We start from the raw sequence: 18,498 nt of genomic DNA, 5'->3' as shown, positions 1-18,498 counted from the left end.
GATTATTCCGTCGGTCCTGTTTTTGCCACTACTGTACATAGAAATGCCTATAATATTATATATATATATATATATATATATATGACGCGTCCTATTCCAAAACTGTCTAAATCCATTTTTTTTTTAATTGAGATAATTGCGGTTTCGTCATCTACCTAAATGTCTCTAGCAATTTTCTAATGAATATTGTACCTAGATTTCCTCTTTCCTTCTATAAATAAGCATCAAATATGACGAACACTGCAAATAATTACGAAAAAACTTATCAGTTTTTGGCGTTTCCTGGAAATTGTTAAGAATGGATGTAGACAGTTTTGGAATTGGCGCTTCATATATAATTTCTTTTGAATCGTAAAAATATTTCTTCATATAGCAGAAGGACAGTGTTTTACACATAACAATTTTCATTATTGTACAAGTTACAGTAACGGAGGGAAAATAGGTAGATTATTTCCAAAAAATTTACAACTGTAAGCTGTACCCAACCCCTTAAGAAAGCTGGTACTTCAGAATGAAGTTAATGTTCCACTTGTCCAATTAAGTACATAGAAATGGCTATAATATGTATCCGTTAGGAATATTTGTAAGTTTCATGCAATTTTGTTCCATCAGCTTGACGACCTATTTTATAAGTATAAAAATATGAAAATAAGAGTATAACTTTTATGTTTCAGTCGTTCTTTGGAAGGACCTACAACAATCCGAGCTCCATCTCCGAGTGCAAGAACAACGGCGAGTGCATCATCAACAAGAAGAACCGGACGTCGTGCAAGGCGTGTAGACTACGGAAGTGTTTGATGGTGGGCATGTCGAAGAGCGGGTCCCGCTACGGCCGGCGCTCCAACTGGTTCAAGATACACTGTCTGCTGCAGGAGTCGACCAACAACGCTACGTCCGCCGCGGCGACAATGTTCGGGGGCGGGGCAGGTCTGTACCCGGGCGCACTTTTCCCAAGTCACCTGTTGGCAACCTCCCATCTCAACGGGTTCCGAGATTTGGAGACCAAGAAGCTGAAGCGAGACGAGTCTCAGCAGCAGGGCTGCTCGTCCGATGAATCAGCGACGTCTTCGGCCGGCGACCTGGAGGACGACTCTTCGCGGTCCGCCAGCGCCCTCAGCTTCCTGCGGCCTCCATCGTCGCCGTTCAGCGAAAAGGATTTCTTGACGTCGAGAAGACTCGCGCTGCCGGCATCGCCAGCCAGCGGTTCCAGTTCCAGCTCGCAGCTCAGCGGCCACCTGTTCTCGCCGAGACCCACCTCCACGCCCCCTAGGCCTCTGTACGTGGACCACTCGCAGCCCGTGCGGACGGGAGGCGATCTGCTGCTGTGCAGCCCCGCGTTGGCAGGAGTCGCCGTGGAGCAAGAGCAGCCCATCGACCTCTCCTTCAAGTCGTGTGCGTCGCCGTGCACCGAGGATCAGGACGACGGTACCAGGACTTGTAAAGACGGCGTCACGCCGCTCGACCTCACGAACAAGAGGCCCGCGGAGGTGCCGCAGTCGGGATGAGCTGTGATAGGCTACTTCAGTTCGTGTTAAAGCGACGCGACGAACCGATTGTCAAGTTACAGCATACACAATAGTTATCCTGCGTCTGAAAACCTTCAGTAAAATATGCAAATCTTGGTGTTACATTGTTATTCTTTCCTATTTTCTCTCAATTTTTCTTATTGTTATTGTTACATATGCAAACATAATCGAAGTTTAAAATCAGTTGGATTTTTTCTCGTGAAATTTTTTTTTTATTAGGAAATACTTTACATAAAACGTGTTGAAACATATAACACCATTGGATTTTTCGGTCCTATTTTTTCATGAGGATTATTATTGATATCGCATTAAGTAAAAAGACTAGTGTTTTGAAAAATATAATGCCAATATAAATTGCGTTAATATTTGAGGCTATCGAATGCAAAACTCGCCTTATCCAGGTCAGAAAACAGGAAAAACCGTTATGGATATGGACAGTTTTACATTTGATTGTAGTTTTCTGAGCTCTATGGAAGAGGAATTAGACACGTTTTGCACAAACCGACTATATCAGTAGATAGCTGCAAGAAGTACAACATCCCATATGTAACTCATTTTTTTTATTTTGGATAAGGCGAGTTTTGCACTTGATAGCCTCATTTATCTCAAAAAGTGTTCTTTGGCATTTGCGTTATACCTTTGTAATACGTTCACAGTATTACGTAAGATCTTGTCCTTGGACATATCTAATTTGCTCGTTATTTCTCCTGGAGATTATACATTTATTATGTATCCTAGGCTGTTGTCTGGTGTTGTCAAGTCCGGACTTCATGTAGGCCATGGTAATGATGTTGATAATCTGTTCAATGGAACCAGCAACAGCAGCATATGTGTCGAGTCTGTCGACTGGTCGACCACTTCAGGGACTGCCTAGAAATGAACGCTCGCTTTTCCCAAGCTAACAATGTTGTTTTTCTTGGGAGTTGTTGTAGTTAAGTCAACTGTCCAAAGACTGGTTCTGAACCTCACAAGTGATCATCTTAGAAAGCATTGTAATAGTATTCAGATAAATCAATATACCATATAATATACTTGAAATATGAATATTTATTTCATTTGTTCAGTCTCAATGACTTATCAATATTTCAATTCAACAAATATTTATAAATATAAATAATTCATTGAAGTTAAAACATTTACTGCTAACGTTTTCGCCTATTTGGCATCTTCAGGCACATTTATTCAAACAATATGTGGTAAATTAAGTTTACAGTGATTGGAATAACCACTGAATATACTGTATACATAAACAATCTTAAAATAAACATGTTAAAAACATATATACAAATTAATAAAATGATAAAAGTGATACCAAGAAGGCACCATTTAAGAGGCAACTAGCCCAGGAGATAATGGGATAGGGTGGTCAGTTTATTTCCCCCCCCCCATTACATACATCGCCGACTAGCTACATAATACACTAGTAAGACTTCAGATGCATACAAACAAATGTTCTTCCTCTGACACATATCGTCAAGTGAGATGTACTGTCAGATAGTACTGACATGTACATATCAACCAGTACTCAATCAGTGGGTTTCATGGGGGTAACCTTCCAAATAACCTTTCAAACTGTGTCATAATTTGTTGCATTGTCTGCCCCGTGTGCTGCCTTCCGTGGGTCCAAACATTCGCACCCAACCGCTCTTAAAGCGAATAATTACTCATATTTGCCATCTTGCTCAAAATTCCACTATCGTTATTCAATTGTTATTGTCACTGCTACCAAGTGTTTTGATCATTGTTATCAACTGTTTTTCAGTGTTTCCACACCCTTTGTCACCAGAGTTAGTAATTAGCAGAGACAGAAAGTTTAGGCATTATGAATCATTAAAATGGGCAGGCAAAAAGCCATCATAAATAGCTAAAATAGGCAGGCAAAAATGCATTATAAATAGCTATAATACGCAATAAAAGGCGATTACAAAAACCTTGCATTAGACCCACAACCTTGCACTTTCCACAAAGAGATTTCGGCAGCAAGAAAAGCTTTACTTAAGTCGAATGCAAATTGAGATTTTCGACTCGATGTTGCAATTACTGTTGGAAGCAAAGAAATCTTCTTCCCAGAAGCCTTGGAAAGTACATTTTTGTGTTTGGTTATACTGATATGTTGCGATATGGAATATTTAGCTAGCTACTGTAGAACAACGTCGCAATGAAAACTGTAAGAGAAACGATCGTTAAAAATAACGTTAGACCCGCACTCATTGTTGCCTTGTCAAATAAACACAAGCGATAATTAAAACGCTTACTGTTAAACATTTTTGCACGGCAGCACTCATTGTTGCAAAGAGAATATGAATTGACTGAAAGACAATAATATACATTCGGTGAAGTCAATTTCATTGTAGCGGTTATAGAAATAAATTAAAATATACCTGTAGGCAATTTTAATTATAAATTAATAAATAATAGATAAATAATCAAATAAAGGCAAAAAAGGCATTTATTTTGTAAATTAGGCATTTATATTAAAAAAGGCAGAAAAAGGCAACATAAAACTGTGATGTTTCAATCACAAAAGCATAATTCGTACAGATTTACATTCAAAATGAAGATAGATTTAACACATTTAAAAAGGCATCCTGCCAAAGTTCCGGTCTCTGGTAATTAGTAATTCTACAGTACCTTACATTGTATATATCTAAGGGTACAGTGACTTATGACCCGCTCTATATAGGCCTACTTATTATTATAATGAAAGAATACAGAATATAAACGCTGTAAGAACTTGCCTTAGGCTTTGAAGCTTACTTTTCAGATACAGCTGGAAATAAATGTTCTATTTCTTTAGGAAGCAAGCCGGTCGTTATAATATATCTAGGAATTTTTTTTATATTTGTGTCATGATTTATTTGAGTCTTCTTCAGTGATAATCTGAGTCATGCAATAACAGGGAAGTGTGTCTAATTTTTTCACGGATTTTGCGAGATGGAAATTATGTAAAGCACTATAAACTCAAAGAATATTTTTCTTCCTTGTGATTGTTGAGAACTTGTGTCAGATTTTGATTCTTTCAAACGTGTTGCATGAAATTATAATGCTTGTGAGGTTCAGACGCAAATAAATCCTGTTCAAAGAAGTATCCAACTTGCTCGTTACATCTCCAAGAAGAAACAAAAATTGAGTTACAAATGTTTCTTGACATGAGGTTCGTACGTGATGTTGTCAACGAGTTAAAGAATGTCCGTCCGTGGAACACGGCCCGAGGCGGAGTGGAGCTCACAGATCTGTGCCCGAGTGCGAGGGAGAGCTTTTGGAAAGCGCGTCTTTGCTAATTGGGCTGTAAGTCATCTACGAGAGAGAAAAAAATCAGTTTCTATACAAGAGGCCATATAGTGTAATTTCTAGACGTAGAAGCGAACATTAATATTCGTTCTGACCGTATGTTAGTTCATTTAAATATCACATTGAACTAGTTACGGCAGTGACGAGGATGGCACAAGTTCATCAACGAAGTCGTGAAGAAGTCATTAACTGGCTGCAGGAGTTGATAGCAGAAGCAGCCCCTTGGGCTACAGTGACGCAATGAAGATGTGCGCCAGTCTCTAGTGAAGGGACTCTCATGCTAAACGACTGACCCTGGTGAATTGCTAGATATTCAGGTTGAGTTCTCTTTCCAAACGCTTTGTATCTCAAGAAAAATATCCATTTTGTTAAATATGTTTAATCTTTTTGTCAGTGTAAGATTATTTTATACTTATTTACGGCCTTAGGACGAATACAGTCAACGAAGAAAGGAGGATTTTATTATATTGCATAAGTTATTGTGAAGTTTGTACCTTTCTAGTTTGTCAAATTATTATGTAACTTAAATATACGAACTTTAGTGAGAAAAATTTGTTATGTGTATGAATGACATTCGTTCGTTTGAAATTGTATTGTTGGACGCTAGTTTAAATGCTTTCCTCACCATGAAAGTACATTTCATAAGGCCAGTTGTTTGAATTATACTTCAGTATTTTAATTGAGGGATGACATACACACGCATTCAGACAGCTAAGCTTACACTCTTCTGAGTGATTCATATTTATAGAATCATCAGCATCATTATACACTATTTACGATTAAATTATTTGATTTGTTCCTATGAAAATTCAGATATAAGACCTCAATATTTTCATCTACGCACTTTTAAATCGTGCCTGATATCAACATATTCTGGAAGGATAACAATATGATAATTTTGGAAGCCTATGTACGTAAACAGAATCCGAGACACGAGTGAGTCCCGTCCCTATGAGAATCGAATCTATGAATTCATTGTTCAGGCCACGTCGTATAGACTATAGACGAATAACTCTTGATTTTGCAATTCGAATTAGAATTCTTAATAGTCACTGAGACAGACTGAACCGAATAAGTCTTCTAATGTTGACTTGTACCCCTGGAAAACACGTAGGCATGTATTTTCTCCAATAATTTCGAGAGAATGAACAAGGACAACTAATTATTATTGATGAAATTATATTTCATATTCACACTATTCCTCCACATTGTTTATATTGATTTGTTTTTATCAGAAATAAATTTTAATGCAATTAGATTATTTGAATGAACATACAGGGTAATTCACGAGGATTTACCGTCCTTTACGGAGCTTATTTCTGAAGACATTTTGAGCAAAAAATGTCATATAAACTTGGTTCCAATTCTCAATATTTTCGGAGTTAACTAATTTAAAATTGTTTGCAAAATACGTTTTTTCTTTAGTTTGAAGATAAAAGAATAATACAAATAGAAAATGAACCATTCAGAAGTATCATTTCTTTAATTCGCAAGTATTATGAAGCTAAAAATGTGATGTGAATCCCTTAGTTGCTTCGTACAGACATCATTTTTCTATTTTTAACTTGAAAATTACATTATTCTTACACACTTATCACAACAATTATTACAAATCACACCACTTCCACCGACTTAATTATTTGCAGTTAAATTGTGCATCCTAATTTAAAATCTTGGAAAGTTTACAACACATTTTTTTTAAATGTCGCCGTCCGCTTGAGTACACTTGGCCGGACGCTTGTGAACGGCACTCGTCGCGCTACGTAACTGCAGACGGCTATCTTTGATTTCCGTAGCGCTCGCGCTGGCTGCTGACTGCACGCTGACCAAGATCACGCGTTCACAGCAATGCGTTCCAATAACGAAACGTAACTCTAAATATTGAGAATAGGACCCATGTTTATTTGACATATTTTATTCTGAATATATTTGGAAATAAGCTCCGTAAAGACGGTAAATCCTCGTGAATCATCTTGTATAAGGCCTACTAGTTATTTTTCGAATTTTCAAATGTTTCATGAAATGAAAAGTTTTAAAAGTTCCAAAGCTCTTTAATGTTTCAACCTTCGAAAACATAAATAAAAGGAACTCCTTATAATAATTGTAACAGTTAACGGTGCTCTATGAAGGGTACACTTTTTAGCGAATCCATTAGGACAAAGTGACCTTGACAATAAATGAAACTGCAATCTTGAGCCACTTTTAATGACATGATTAAGGTATTGATATTGATATTTATACTAGATTATTTATACAAAGCATAAAACATCATGAACACCTATATGAACAAAGCTCGAAATCAGATCATATACAAATACTCCCGTTTCCCAGGTCTTCATCCTTTCAATATTTCAATGTCACAACCTCATGAGAAATTTTCGTACCTAGTCTGCCATCTCTGTAACATTATAATTTTGTACACAGCAGGGACTGCATATCTAACCAGTTACTACATATCGCGAAATCTGTTCGTACATAGGCAACTTTAAAACAATCCATCATTCAAAACATATTTTATACGAATATAAAATGTAAATGGAATGTATGCTTGTGTATGTGATCTCACATTTTTCATGACGAAATAGTAATAACTTGAAATAAATAGACTATGTATTGGCCAGTAAGTTGATAATGACAGAACAATATTCTTGTAATAAAATTGTTTGTTACAGAAAGCGTTTTTTTTTTTTATTTATTGACTTCAATAGTAATACTTATCGTAGTATACAAGTCCAATGCGTAGTGACAAGCAACAATCGCAATCACATTAAAATATGGAGTAATACATGGATTGAAATAACCGTGAATTGGCACAGCTTCCTTACGGCATTACAAACTGTTACAGCTCATGCATTATGTCCAGACAGTCCCCCACTCATCCTGCAGAACTGCGCACGAGATCGGATGAGTCTACTTACAAATTATAGGGGAATGGGCTAGCATTTCCCTTGAACTCGGTAGACACACGCCTGACCTTCCCTTCTATTCCTACCCCCTCTACAGAAACCTTGTTCTCCTACTGCGCATCGCGAGTGTCTTGACAAAATGCATGAGCTGTACACTGAGTGGACATTAATTTACTGGATAATATAGGCTACTGATATGAAAACCGATAACCACTGAAACATTTGTAAAAACAATAATCACTTTTTACTATACTACATAAGTATTCAAAGACAAGGTTACCAAATGCGAGTCACAAATGAAAAGACACGAAAAATATTTTATTTTATGATTAAATGTTTATTTTATTTTAACATGTGAACATAACAGGCCAACCAATTACAATGTTTACTTATTACTACAATATTAATTTTATTATTAAATACATAGCCTATATAAGACCTATATCTATTACATGTTTCAAAATATAGACTAGATACATGACTGACTACTACTGTTGATCACGCAATTAAATAAAATAACATCCAGATTTTTTCCAATAGTAAATAATCAATTTGTTTTTAATAGTCCTTAATGGAAGGTAAAAAAAGGGCTTCTTACTTCGTAAGAAAGCAATTCCGAGTCATTATTATTCAAGACATGTAGAATATTTTGATGCCGCCGATTACCCCTAAATGGTCACATCATATTCCAACTGAAGAATATCCATCAATCCATCGATCTACACTCTACCCCCTACCTACTTACCCATCTACCTACCCACTTACCTTCCTGTCTGCCTGCATGCCTATCTGCCTACTTATCTACCTATTCATCTGCTTATGTACCTATCTACCTATATACTTAACTACCTATCCACCTACCTACCAATCTGCCTACCTACCTATCTGCTTATTTATCTACCTATCTACCTACCAATCTTTCTGTCTACCTAGCCCCCTCTCTGCCTACCTAACTACACATGTACCTACCTATCTCTCTGCTTACCTATCTACCTACCAACTTATCTATCTGTTTACCTATCTACCTCCGTGCTTATCTATCTACCTACTTACCTATGTGCATACCTATATCCCTACCTATTTCTTTACCCTTTTACCTTCCTGTCTTTCTGTCTGCCTAGCTCTCTGTCTATCTGTATCTGTCTGTTCGTCTTCCCTCTGTCTGTCTTTCTTTCCGCCTGTCTCTGTCTGTCTATCTATCTGTCCATCGATTCAACTGTGATTCCCACTATCAACCTGAACCAACAAGTGAAATTTGTGATCTATAAAAGTGATTAAATTCTCCTTTGTATCGTTTCTCGAGCAGTTAGTGACATTTGAACCTTAAATGTACAGAAACAATGGCTAATTTTCCTCCGTATTTTACACAAAGCAGACCATATCCATTCTCCTATTTTGAACGTTTCCCGAAGAAGGCGACAGCGGTCATCCCTGCAGAAACATTGGTGCTTGGGTTAACAGGTATGGTACAATAATGGTAGGTTCGTTTTCAAATGTATTTTATGCCGTAGCCGTTAAGAGGAACGAGTGTAGGTCCAATATTCACTATAAGTTGTGCTTTGATATTATAACTTACCTTTTAGCCGGGGATTGTAGTGATGAATTTTTAGTGTTATTTAGTTTTTGTTTCACTTTAAATGTTATTTTTATAGTGATGCTATGTAGTTAGTATTCATTAAATAATACGACTTTTTCGTAGATATTTTAAATGTATTACCTAGTATTTTAGGACCAAAATACGTATCCGCGATTTCATCTCTTATTACGTAATTTGAAAGCCCATATATGCAGTGAGTCAACACTAATTGAACATTTCATTATGGCCGAAAAACTATATCATCGGTCATAGATCGTAATGATAATGATAATAATGATAATAATAATAATAATAATAATAATAATAATAATAATAACAACAACAATCCTTGGAGCCACAGCCTTTGAAGAGCCAAGATCAAACAGCCGGCTGCTGGCCTCACGTTTACATGTCGAAGCAGAGGTGGACGATCATCCAACCAGAATGGAGGTATCATGTGGTTAGAACGATGATCTCCCACCCAGCCGATATAGGTTGCGTTCGTAACCGGATTTCACTACCTATCGCAACTCCCCAAGTGCATTACGATGCTGGGTGGACACCGGTCCCATATACTGGCCGAAATTTCATGAGAAAATTTCTTCCTCCATGAGGACTCGAACCACCTCACATTCCGTAACGCGATTCCTAGGCAGGATGCCTTAGAACACGACACCACGGCGCGGCGGTGGGACTTCACATTACATACTTAATTAATTTATATCTAGTAATTAAGTCTACCAATACTCCAGACTCACAATCATATTATTTCTGTTTTTGTTTTCCACTTTGTGAGGTTGTAATCTAACGGCACCGAAACACAAAGAAATGGGTACCCAGAAACCTAACAGGGCCGAATGACAAACAAATACAACGCAAAAATATGGAATACTTTCGTTTCGATGTAGAACAGAGTAAGCGTAGTCATTCTTAGACGTTGACTATTATTTTTGAAAAGTTATGGATGATTTCTTTTTGTCGGTTTTCAGAAACAATATGCCATCACAGTCTTTACCCTCTTTATATGAGAAATCAACTAACCATGTTTAAGTAACCGCTGATTATGAATGGTACACAGAAATTACAATTTGAACATGGTTACTTCTTAACCATGGTTTCGTAACATATAGTTACTAAGTTTTTTTACCCAAGTTGTTGTTCATCACCATTACATTATCTTCATGTTAAAATCGTTAACAATATGAAAATACAGGTGTTTCAAAAATAGAGGGCATAATTTCAGATATGTATTCCCCATATGTAGACAATACTAAAAGTTCATTACAACATGTGTCCGGAAATGCTTGGTTTCCGAGTTATGGCCTTCAAAACGGTGATATTCACCGGAACGTTTTTCTTCCCGCAGGTAGGTGTCGTGGCAGAAGATATAAACAGAGGACACTCTGACAGTTAATTCTTAGACGAAGGATACATTGAGTGTTGTGTTTGGCGTCGTACTGTACGACATGTACTCAAATCAGGTGGCAGAAGTGCACTTCATGTACGGTAAGGCGGACGGCAATGCTGCGCTGGCTCATCGTTCGTACCAGGAGAAGTACCCTGATCGACGGATAGGTAGAGGTGGCCCAATTGCTTGGCCTCCACGCTCACCTGATTTGAACCCTATCGATTTCTATTTGTGGGGCTATTTAAAATCATTGGTGTATTCGTCTCCGGTGCCTGACATGGAATACCTTCGGAATCGAATTGTGGCAGATTGTGAGGAAATACGCAATACTCCTGGAATTTGGGATCGTGTTCGCAGGGCCATGAGACATCGATATGAGGACTGTATTCAAGCCGGAGGTGGACATTTTGAACATCTGCTGGAAAGGCAACTAACTGCGGAAAGAAAACCTTTCCGGTGAATATCACTGTTTTGAAGGCCATAACTCGGAAACCAAACATTTTAGGACATATGTTGTAATGAACTTTTTGTATTGCCTACATATGGGGAATACATATCTGAAATTATGCCCTCTATTTTTAAACACCCTGTATATTCATAAGAAGATTACCTCCAAACATGTATTTAATAGCCAAATTTTTAAACAGATATTATACATTGAAATAGAGTAGATAATATTTTCCAATATTTCAGAGAGCAAAATATCCCGCCAAGTTCACCTGGGTGTTTGAACGTTCATTCTATATCATTGTTATCAACGTAGACTAGGTAATTTCATTGTATGCCAATAAATACATATTTTCATTAAAACCACACTGAGAGACCCATTATATTAGATATGACATTGCTAATAGTAATAACTAGAGCCCGGATGTTTAGGCATTTATAACAGGCAGGCAAAGAAGGCAATACAAACGTAAAAAAAAAGGCACAATAATCTTTGAAATAGGCATTATAAATTAAATTTTAACAAAGGCATAACATATTTTAGCAATAGATTTAAATTATATCAACGTAACTCACATATTTACTTCGTAGGTGACATATGTTGACTTATAAACTACTTTTTTTTCGTGATTAACTGTCTTTTTACAAACCTTACATAACAAAACTGCTCCATTGGTTGAAAACACATGGGCATCAAATTCACTAACATAAGCATGAAGTTTATTTTTCAATGGTTTACTAAATTTAGGCTTTCTAGCTAACCTTCTATCATCCGACAATAATTGACTGTTCCTCAATGAAATTTCTTTCTCCTACAATAATACAGAACGAGCTTAAAAGCTGATTGTTGGTATCGTGAAGACATGACAATATTATATTATTTTGTAACTGTGAATTGTCGATCATTATTCATATTACACCAATAGTATTAAAGCACGATTATTAGCAGATTAAGCACCAAAATAAATTACTTTTATTTACTATTGTTAGTAAAGTTAGTCATTGTTTCAACTCATACACATTACATTACAGTTAATTAGAAAATTGCAAATAAACAAGAAACATTCCTTTAAAATGACAAAAAAGGCATTTATTAGTAAGAAACACTTTAATAAGGCAAAATAGGCAAAATAAAAATTCACCATATCACTTAGATTTACGCCAAATCACATTTATATCTATGAAAATAATGATTTACTTCCACCCAGAAAAAAAGGCATTTTGCCAAACATCCGGGCTTTAGTAATAACCAATATTTAGTCGTCCAAGAGGAAAAGTCTTTTCGAAAACTTGGATTTGAATTCATCGGAGAAGTGAACCTGTATCTCTGAAGTGAAATCCAACTCCCTATCCGTTCCGCTAATAGAAAGACTTGTGATGAAATACATAGGCCCATCTTGCAGTAGCCCAAAGTAAATGTGAATCTTCTTCAAAGAATACCTGGAATGATGTAATTACGTACGATTATTCTCGATCATATGTTCGTCAGCACATTTCTGCTGTTATTTTTTTAATGCCCATACATTTGTGAATCATAATGGCTACACGTCACAGAAGACGTAAATTTGACGTCACGTTATATAAATCTTAGCTACTTCCTAGCGAAATAGTCCAATTAAATTTATTTATTATTAAGGGCTGAATTTCTCATACGCAGAAAATTGAGTTAGTCGATGACTTAGAGCTTCGATTATTGCCAAAGGCAATGCATGCACAAATCTTCATCAATGAAATATACTATTAGTTGGGATGTGACATGTCATACAGTTATTAATGTTATTGCTGTCCATTCGTCAGCAACATCTGGTGAGTGAAAAAGATCGATTCGTGTTAGAGAGCACACATGAAAGCAGAATTAATGAGTCAATTAGCAGTGTACGAATTCAGACTTTCATGATAATTGGATTATGGCGCACTAGTTTCGGATAGTATTGACGCAGTATCTCAAGCGATGTGTTTCCGATCACATATGTAGGCATCCACATTGTTCAAACATCTACTATTACTACTTGATTAATTGATCTATCGCCAAATTGAGTCATTACTTTATCACTTCATTTATTTATTCCACATCAAGTGGTTCATTTATATGGGTCACACAACTGAAGAGAAAATGACTATAGCATAATGGGATTAGTAGAGCCCGGATGTTTAGGCATTTATTTGGGTTAAAATAGGCAGGAATATAGCCATCAAAAATAGTAAAATTGGCAATGAAATAGGTATTTATTATTCATGAAAACAGACAAAATATAGACAAATACTTAAGAAATTATCCCATACTTGTTTACATGTCACAACAAGATGTTTTTTTTTTAAGTTGTAGACTGTCATAGTGAGCCGCCTGTCAGAGAGAACGTTTTTCATGGTGGAAAAAGATCTCTCCACTTCTACTGAAGTGATTGGAGGAAACTTAAAACAACTTATTTCAGAAGGACTGTCTCTACTTTCTTTCAGAGATCGGGTAAAACAGACTGTGTATTGTCTCAAAAAGAGGGGTGTGAGAAGGGATTAGAGACTTCGAAGTACGCGTGACTTGTGCGTGCAGGCGACAACAGTAACGGGACCTGGAGACTTGCTTTTAATACTTCCCTCAACCCCTTTCTTTCGCTGATAAACCCCGAAGTGACCTGAGCACTGAAGGTTATACTGTTCAAACGTCTTTGTTAAGTGACATAAAAGATGGAATCGACAAGGGAGAAAGTTTACGACTTCTTGGAAACATATATATATATATATATATATATATATATATATATATATATATATATATATATATTGCTGGAGAATAAGTTTCTCAGCAATTATTTGTGTGAGGTGAATATATATTTTTAATTTGTACAGCCATTCTTTTTTGTTTTTTGGTATAATTTATGTGCGGTTTATTTTAAATGTATTAAAATATAGAAAATGTACAATAACGACGTTAAAAGGCTAAAAATAGTCAATAAGGCAAAATAAAAATTAGGCCTATCGTCCCCAAATGTGTGGAAATGTGTTTATCTCTAATAGGTCTTTCGTACATACACTCAGTTTAAAAAAGGCATTTTGACTAACATCCGGGCTCTATTTATTAGCTACATAGCATCTCTTGCGGACATTGATTGGTAACCTTTGAAATTTTGTCGCACAATATCCACCAAGAAAAATAATACATGTAAAACATAGTAACTAAAAAATATAATACATTAATAAATGTTTTATCATACGGTTGTAAAATGTGCAGTGTTGTCAGACTAATAACATTAAATCCACCGACGTAAGAACCAAATTCCACACAATTCCATACATGACTTTAGAGTACAATTTTGTGCACTATTATCATCATCATATTCCAGGCACGAAATTAGGCCATTGTTGGCTTGTTTCGGTTCCAGCTATACAGGATCCAATAGACGTTTCTGTGGACGTCCAGGTCGTCGTCGTCGTCCTTGAGGGTGGTATTTTAGCATTTCTTGGGGTGTTCGGCCAGCTTCCATACGAGAAATGTGTTCGAGCCATCTACTGTATTTCTGTAGTCTGTAATTTTTTCTTCTTATGGTTGCATGTTGAGTTCCTGCAAATATTTCATTTCAGCTGCTCTTAATCTGCTGATATCTCTTTGTTTCAGAACCCAAATGTCGCGTCCATAGAGGAGAGTTGGTAGTGCAAGGATTTTATATAGCTTTAGTCTGGAATGTTTCTGTATTAAACTTGGTTTTAGGGTATGGTTTAGCAGTCCTAATATTTGTAAAAATTTGTTCATTTTTCTGCTTACATCATTCTCTCCTTCGTATGATATATTACATCCTAAGTATGAAAAGGAATTGATCTGTTCTAAAATCACATTTTCAACAATAATTTTGCTTCGGATTGGGTTTGTCCCTTCAAATGCCATTATTTTAGTGAAATCTTCATGTCATGTTCTTCTATGATTTTATTTAGTTCAAATATACCCATCTGCAAATTGTCTTCGGAGTTTGCAACTAATACTTAGTCGTCCGCTAAAGGAACGTTGTTTAGTCTTATGGAACTTGAAATTTGAATTCCTAATTTGTAGCTACTCCTCACACCAAAGGCGTATTATTTCATCCATGTATATATTGAAGAGACTTGGTGACAATGGGCAACCTTGTCGTACTCCTTGATTTATGGATCTATAGTTAGAAGTAAAATTATTAAATTTTATATTTATTTTATTGTTAGTGTAAATATTGCAAATGTTTTGAAGCAGGATTTTTGTCATATTCTTTTTTGCAAAATTTCCATTAATGCACTATAATCATGCAGAATATATACACTAATGTCTCTGGAAATTGCAACACCAAGGAGGATACATATTGTGACTGAAAAGAAATTGATACCACAGATTAGGTACATGACAATTCACAGAGGATTACAAATACAGAACTGTACCTGATCTGTGACCGTGAGATTTCAGTATTGTGTGAAGCCTCCATGCACTGCAGTCAGAGCCTCTAAGCGTCGTGGCATGGAATCAAAGAGGGCCTGGATATGACCCTCCACGCAGTTTGTATGCGAGTGCACAAAACGTCAAGAGTGGGTGCTGGAGGACCATGACGAGCAAGTTGCCAACCAACCATCTCCCAGATATGTTTGATGGGCGACATGTCTGGCGAAAGTGTAGGCCAGGGAAGCAGTGATACCCGCCGTTCTTCGAAGAAGGCTTGCACAATCCTCACCACATGTGGCCGGGCATTGTCCTGCTGAAATATGGCATGTGGAGTTACCTGAAGGAGAGACAGTAAGTCGGGCTCTAAAACCTTCCTAATGTAACGGTTGCTATTCAGATTGCCCTGAATACGTAGGCGGCGAGATCGCATATTGTATCCAATGCCACCCCAAACCATCACACTAGAAGTTTGTCCGCTATGCCCCTCAACAATGAAGGATCTCAGATTGCTTTCACCACGGTAGCGTCTAACACGTATGTGGCCATCATTGTAGGATAAGTTGAAGCGGGACTCGTCCTAAAACACTACATTTTGCCACTCAGCACGTCAATGACGGCGTTTCCGTGCATATTGCAGTCTGAGGCGTTGGTGGTTTCCGGACAATGGAAGTCGACGCAACAGCATGCGAGCCACTAGTCCAGCCCTCAAAAGACGCCGACGAACCGTTGACGCAGACAGGACCACACCCATTGCAGTACTTCAACGTCGACTCAACACTGTGGATGAAGCTGTGTCATCCCGTGCTATGATCACATTACGTGGTCCAGTATCGCTCGTCTCTACGTACGACCCTCTTCTATCCACACACGCATCACTGTCGTACCAGCATGCCTTGTACGAGTCGAAATGTCACGGTATGACAAACCTGCTTCCTGGAGACCAACCATTGTGCCTCGTTCGAACTCACTCACGTGCTGATATTGAACCCTTCCACGTCGACGACGTATACCGGCACTAGCTTTCACGTTTCCACTTTCTTTTGGAAGCTCTGAAGGCATAACACTGACCTTGCTGGTGAAATAAGAGACGTCACTGTTGGACCTATGTGTACGCCATCTCTCTGGAAACGTAATCAATCGGTGGTACGCTGTTCCAAACATCTCCCGAGTTTGAAATCGTTCGGGAAATTCTTTCTGGTTCTTGCACTTTTCACAAACAGTAGTGTAGATACTATGTTAATTAATGTACTGCACTTACATAGCTTTCTGCATCCAACGCTGGTTTAGTGTCTCTTCGGTATTTACACTTTTATTATCGCTACAGTACTTTTAGAAATAAACCTATCTTCCATTGCATAAAAGTTGTTTATATACCTAGTGTTCAAAGTTATATATGTATTATGCATATTATATTATTTATCTATTTATTTGCATTCAGAATTGTTTGTATAAATACAGTGTATATTAAGCAATTTAATCCTAGGTAATATGAAATACATTTGTTATGGGTCGTACATGGAGCAGATTAGAGAGACAGGGAAAACAAGACAAGTGACTGAGTGTATTGTTACTTCCTCACGCACCCTCTCAACATGACACATATGGGTAAAAATGTGTTCTCTAAGCAGACACCATACCTCTCAAGTTCATTGTCAGGCAGCTGTCTGAGTCCATGAGCGGTGTCCAGTATTTCCTCAGAACTTCGAAAGCCCGGGAAAAGGTCTATAAAGAAAGGATAAAAAAAACTTTCAAACAGAATGACAAAATCCAAGTTACTCCTACAGATTAAGCACAGGTTCAGATAATCCATTTACAGCTAATCTAGAGTCAACTGCACAGGTATTTTCATATGCACATTTATTTTTTAATCAACTCACAAATTTAGTGTGCCTAGCTAACAGAATTCCACACAAAATCCAAATAGCCAATCATTCCACAGAACATTTCACACAAAATTTTAACACATTTTGTGGAATTCAACAAAGTTTGGTAACTCTGAAAATGTGGCAACTTCCACAATCTATGTATACAGAAGAAGTTGATAGCAACAGAGATGGATTTTATAAGAAAGTCTGCTAGAACATCCAAACTACATGGAGTACAAAATTAGAAAATAGGAGAAATAATGGAAGTAGATCTCTACCAGGTTAAATAAATAAATACTACTAATACTACTACTAATACTACCTAAACATTGTGGAACAAATTAAAGAAATAATTGACATTGTCTCAGCATATTCACTGTAGGGAGGAAAGAAGATTAGCAGCGATAGTACGGAAGTCAATAGAAGAAAAGATAGACCAAAAAGATTTCGCATGATGGAGTAATCAAAGCGATGGGAATTTAGGATAGTAACTACTCAAGGTATTGCGTTAATATTTTATCCAAGTGTGAAAACAGTTCATTCAATTGACTACAATGGTCTCAAATACCACGAAACTTTTTCAAGATGGACCAGAAAATCTTATAGATGAGAACAAAGAAACGAAGTTCATGATACACAGTAGTGTGAATATAATCTTTATTTTCCTGAAGTAAATGAACCTCTAGGAAGAATAGTGACGTATGATGGAAATAATGTGGGTATATCATTTCGAGCCAGAATCAAAGAGACAGAATATGGTTTGCATGTATCAATTTTGATCCAACAAAAAAGTTGAAATCCTAACCGCCTATAGACAAAGTAGGCTACTGATAACTCTGTTTTGGAATATTAAAGGCAAAATTTACTGTGGCTTTCTGAGATCGACTTACATTGAATAGCGGGTGTTGTATCAACTTGCTCAGAAATAAAGCGAAACCAGCATTTCTGCGAAGATTGAGTGGAATCCAAAGGAGGCTCTTCTTCTTCTTCTTCTTCTTCTTCTTCTTATTATTATTATTATTATTATTATTATTATTATTATTATTATTATTATTATTATTATTATTATTATTATTCAAGGTAACG

General features: G+C 36.8%; 1 protein-coding gene across 1 annotated transcript in view; it reads left to right on the top strand.

Annotated features, from left to right (window-relative positions):
- Positions 1 to 1,946, top strand: part of LOC138701417 (protein embryonic gonad-like) — a 313,993-nt gene extending 312,047 nt beyond the window's left edge. Inside the window, exon 3 of the mRNA XM_069828283.1 lies at positions 675 to 1,946. Coding sequence (XP_069684384.1) covers positions 675 to 1,505 — 831 coding nt within the window. The 3' untranslated portion in view covers positions 1,506 to 1,946. The remainder of the gene's footprint in view (positions 1 to 674) is intronic.
- Positions 1,947 to 18,498: the final 16,552 nt, after the last annotated feature.

This window comes from Periplaneta americana, chromosome 6, assembly GCF_040183065.1.
Source record: "Periplaneta americana isolate PAMFEO1 chromosome 6, P.americana_PAMFEO1_priV1, whole genome shotgun sequence".
In the NCBI taxonomy this organism is placed as follows: domain Eukaryota; kingdom Metazoa; phylum Arthropoda; class Insecta; order Blattodea; family Blattidae; genus Periplaneta; species Periplaneta americana.
Note: the sequence above shows the minus strand (reverse complement) of the source record. Positions and strands in the feature narration are given on the sequence as shown.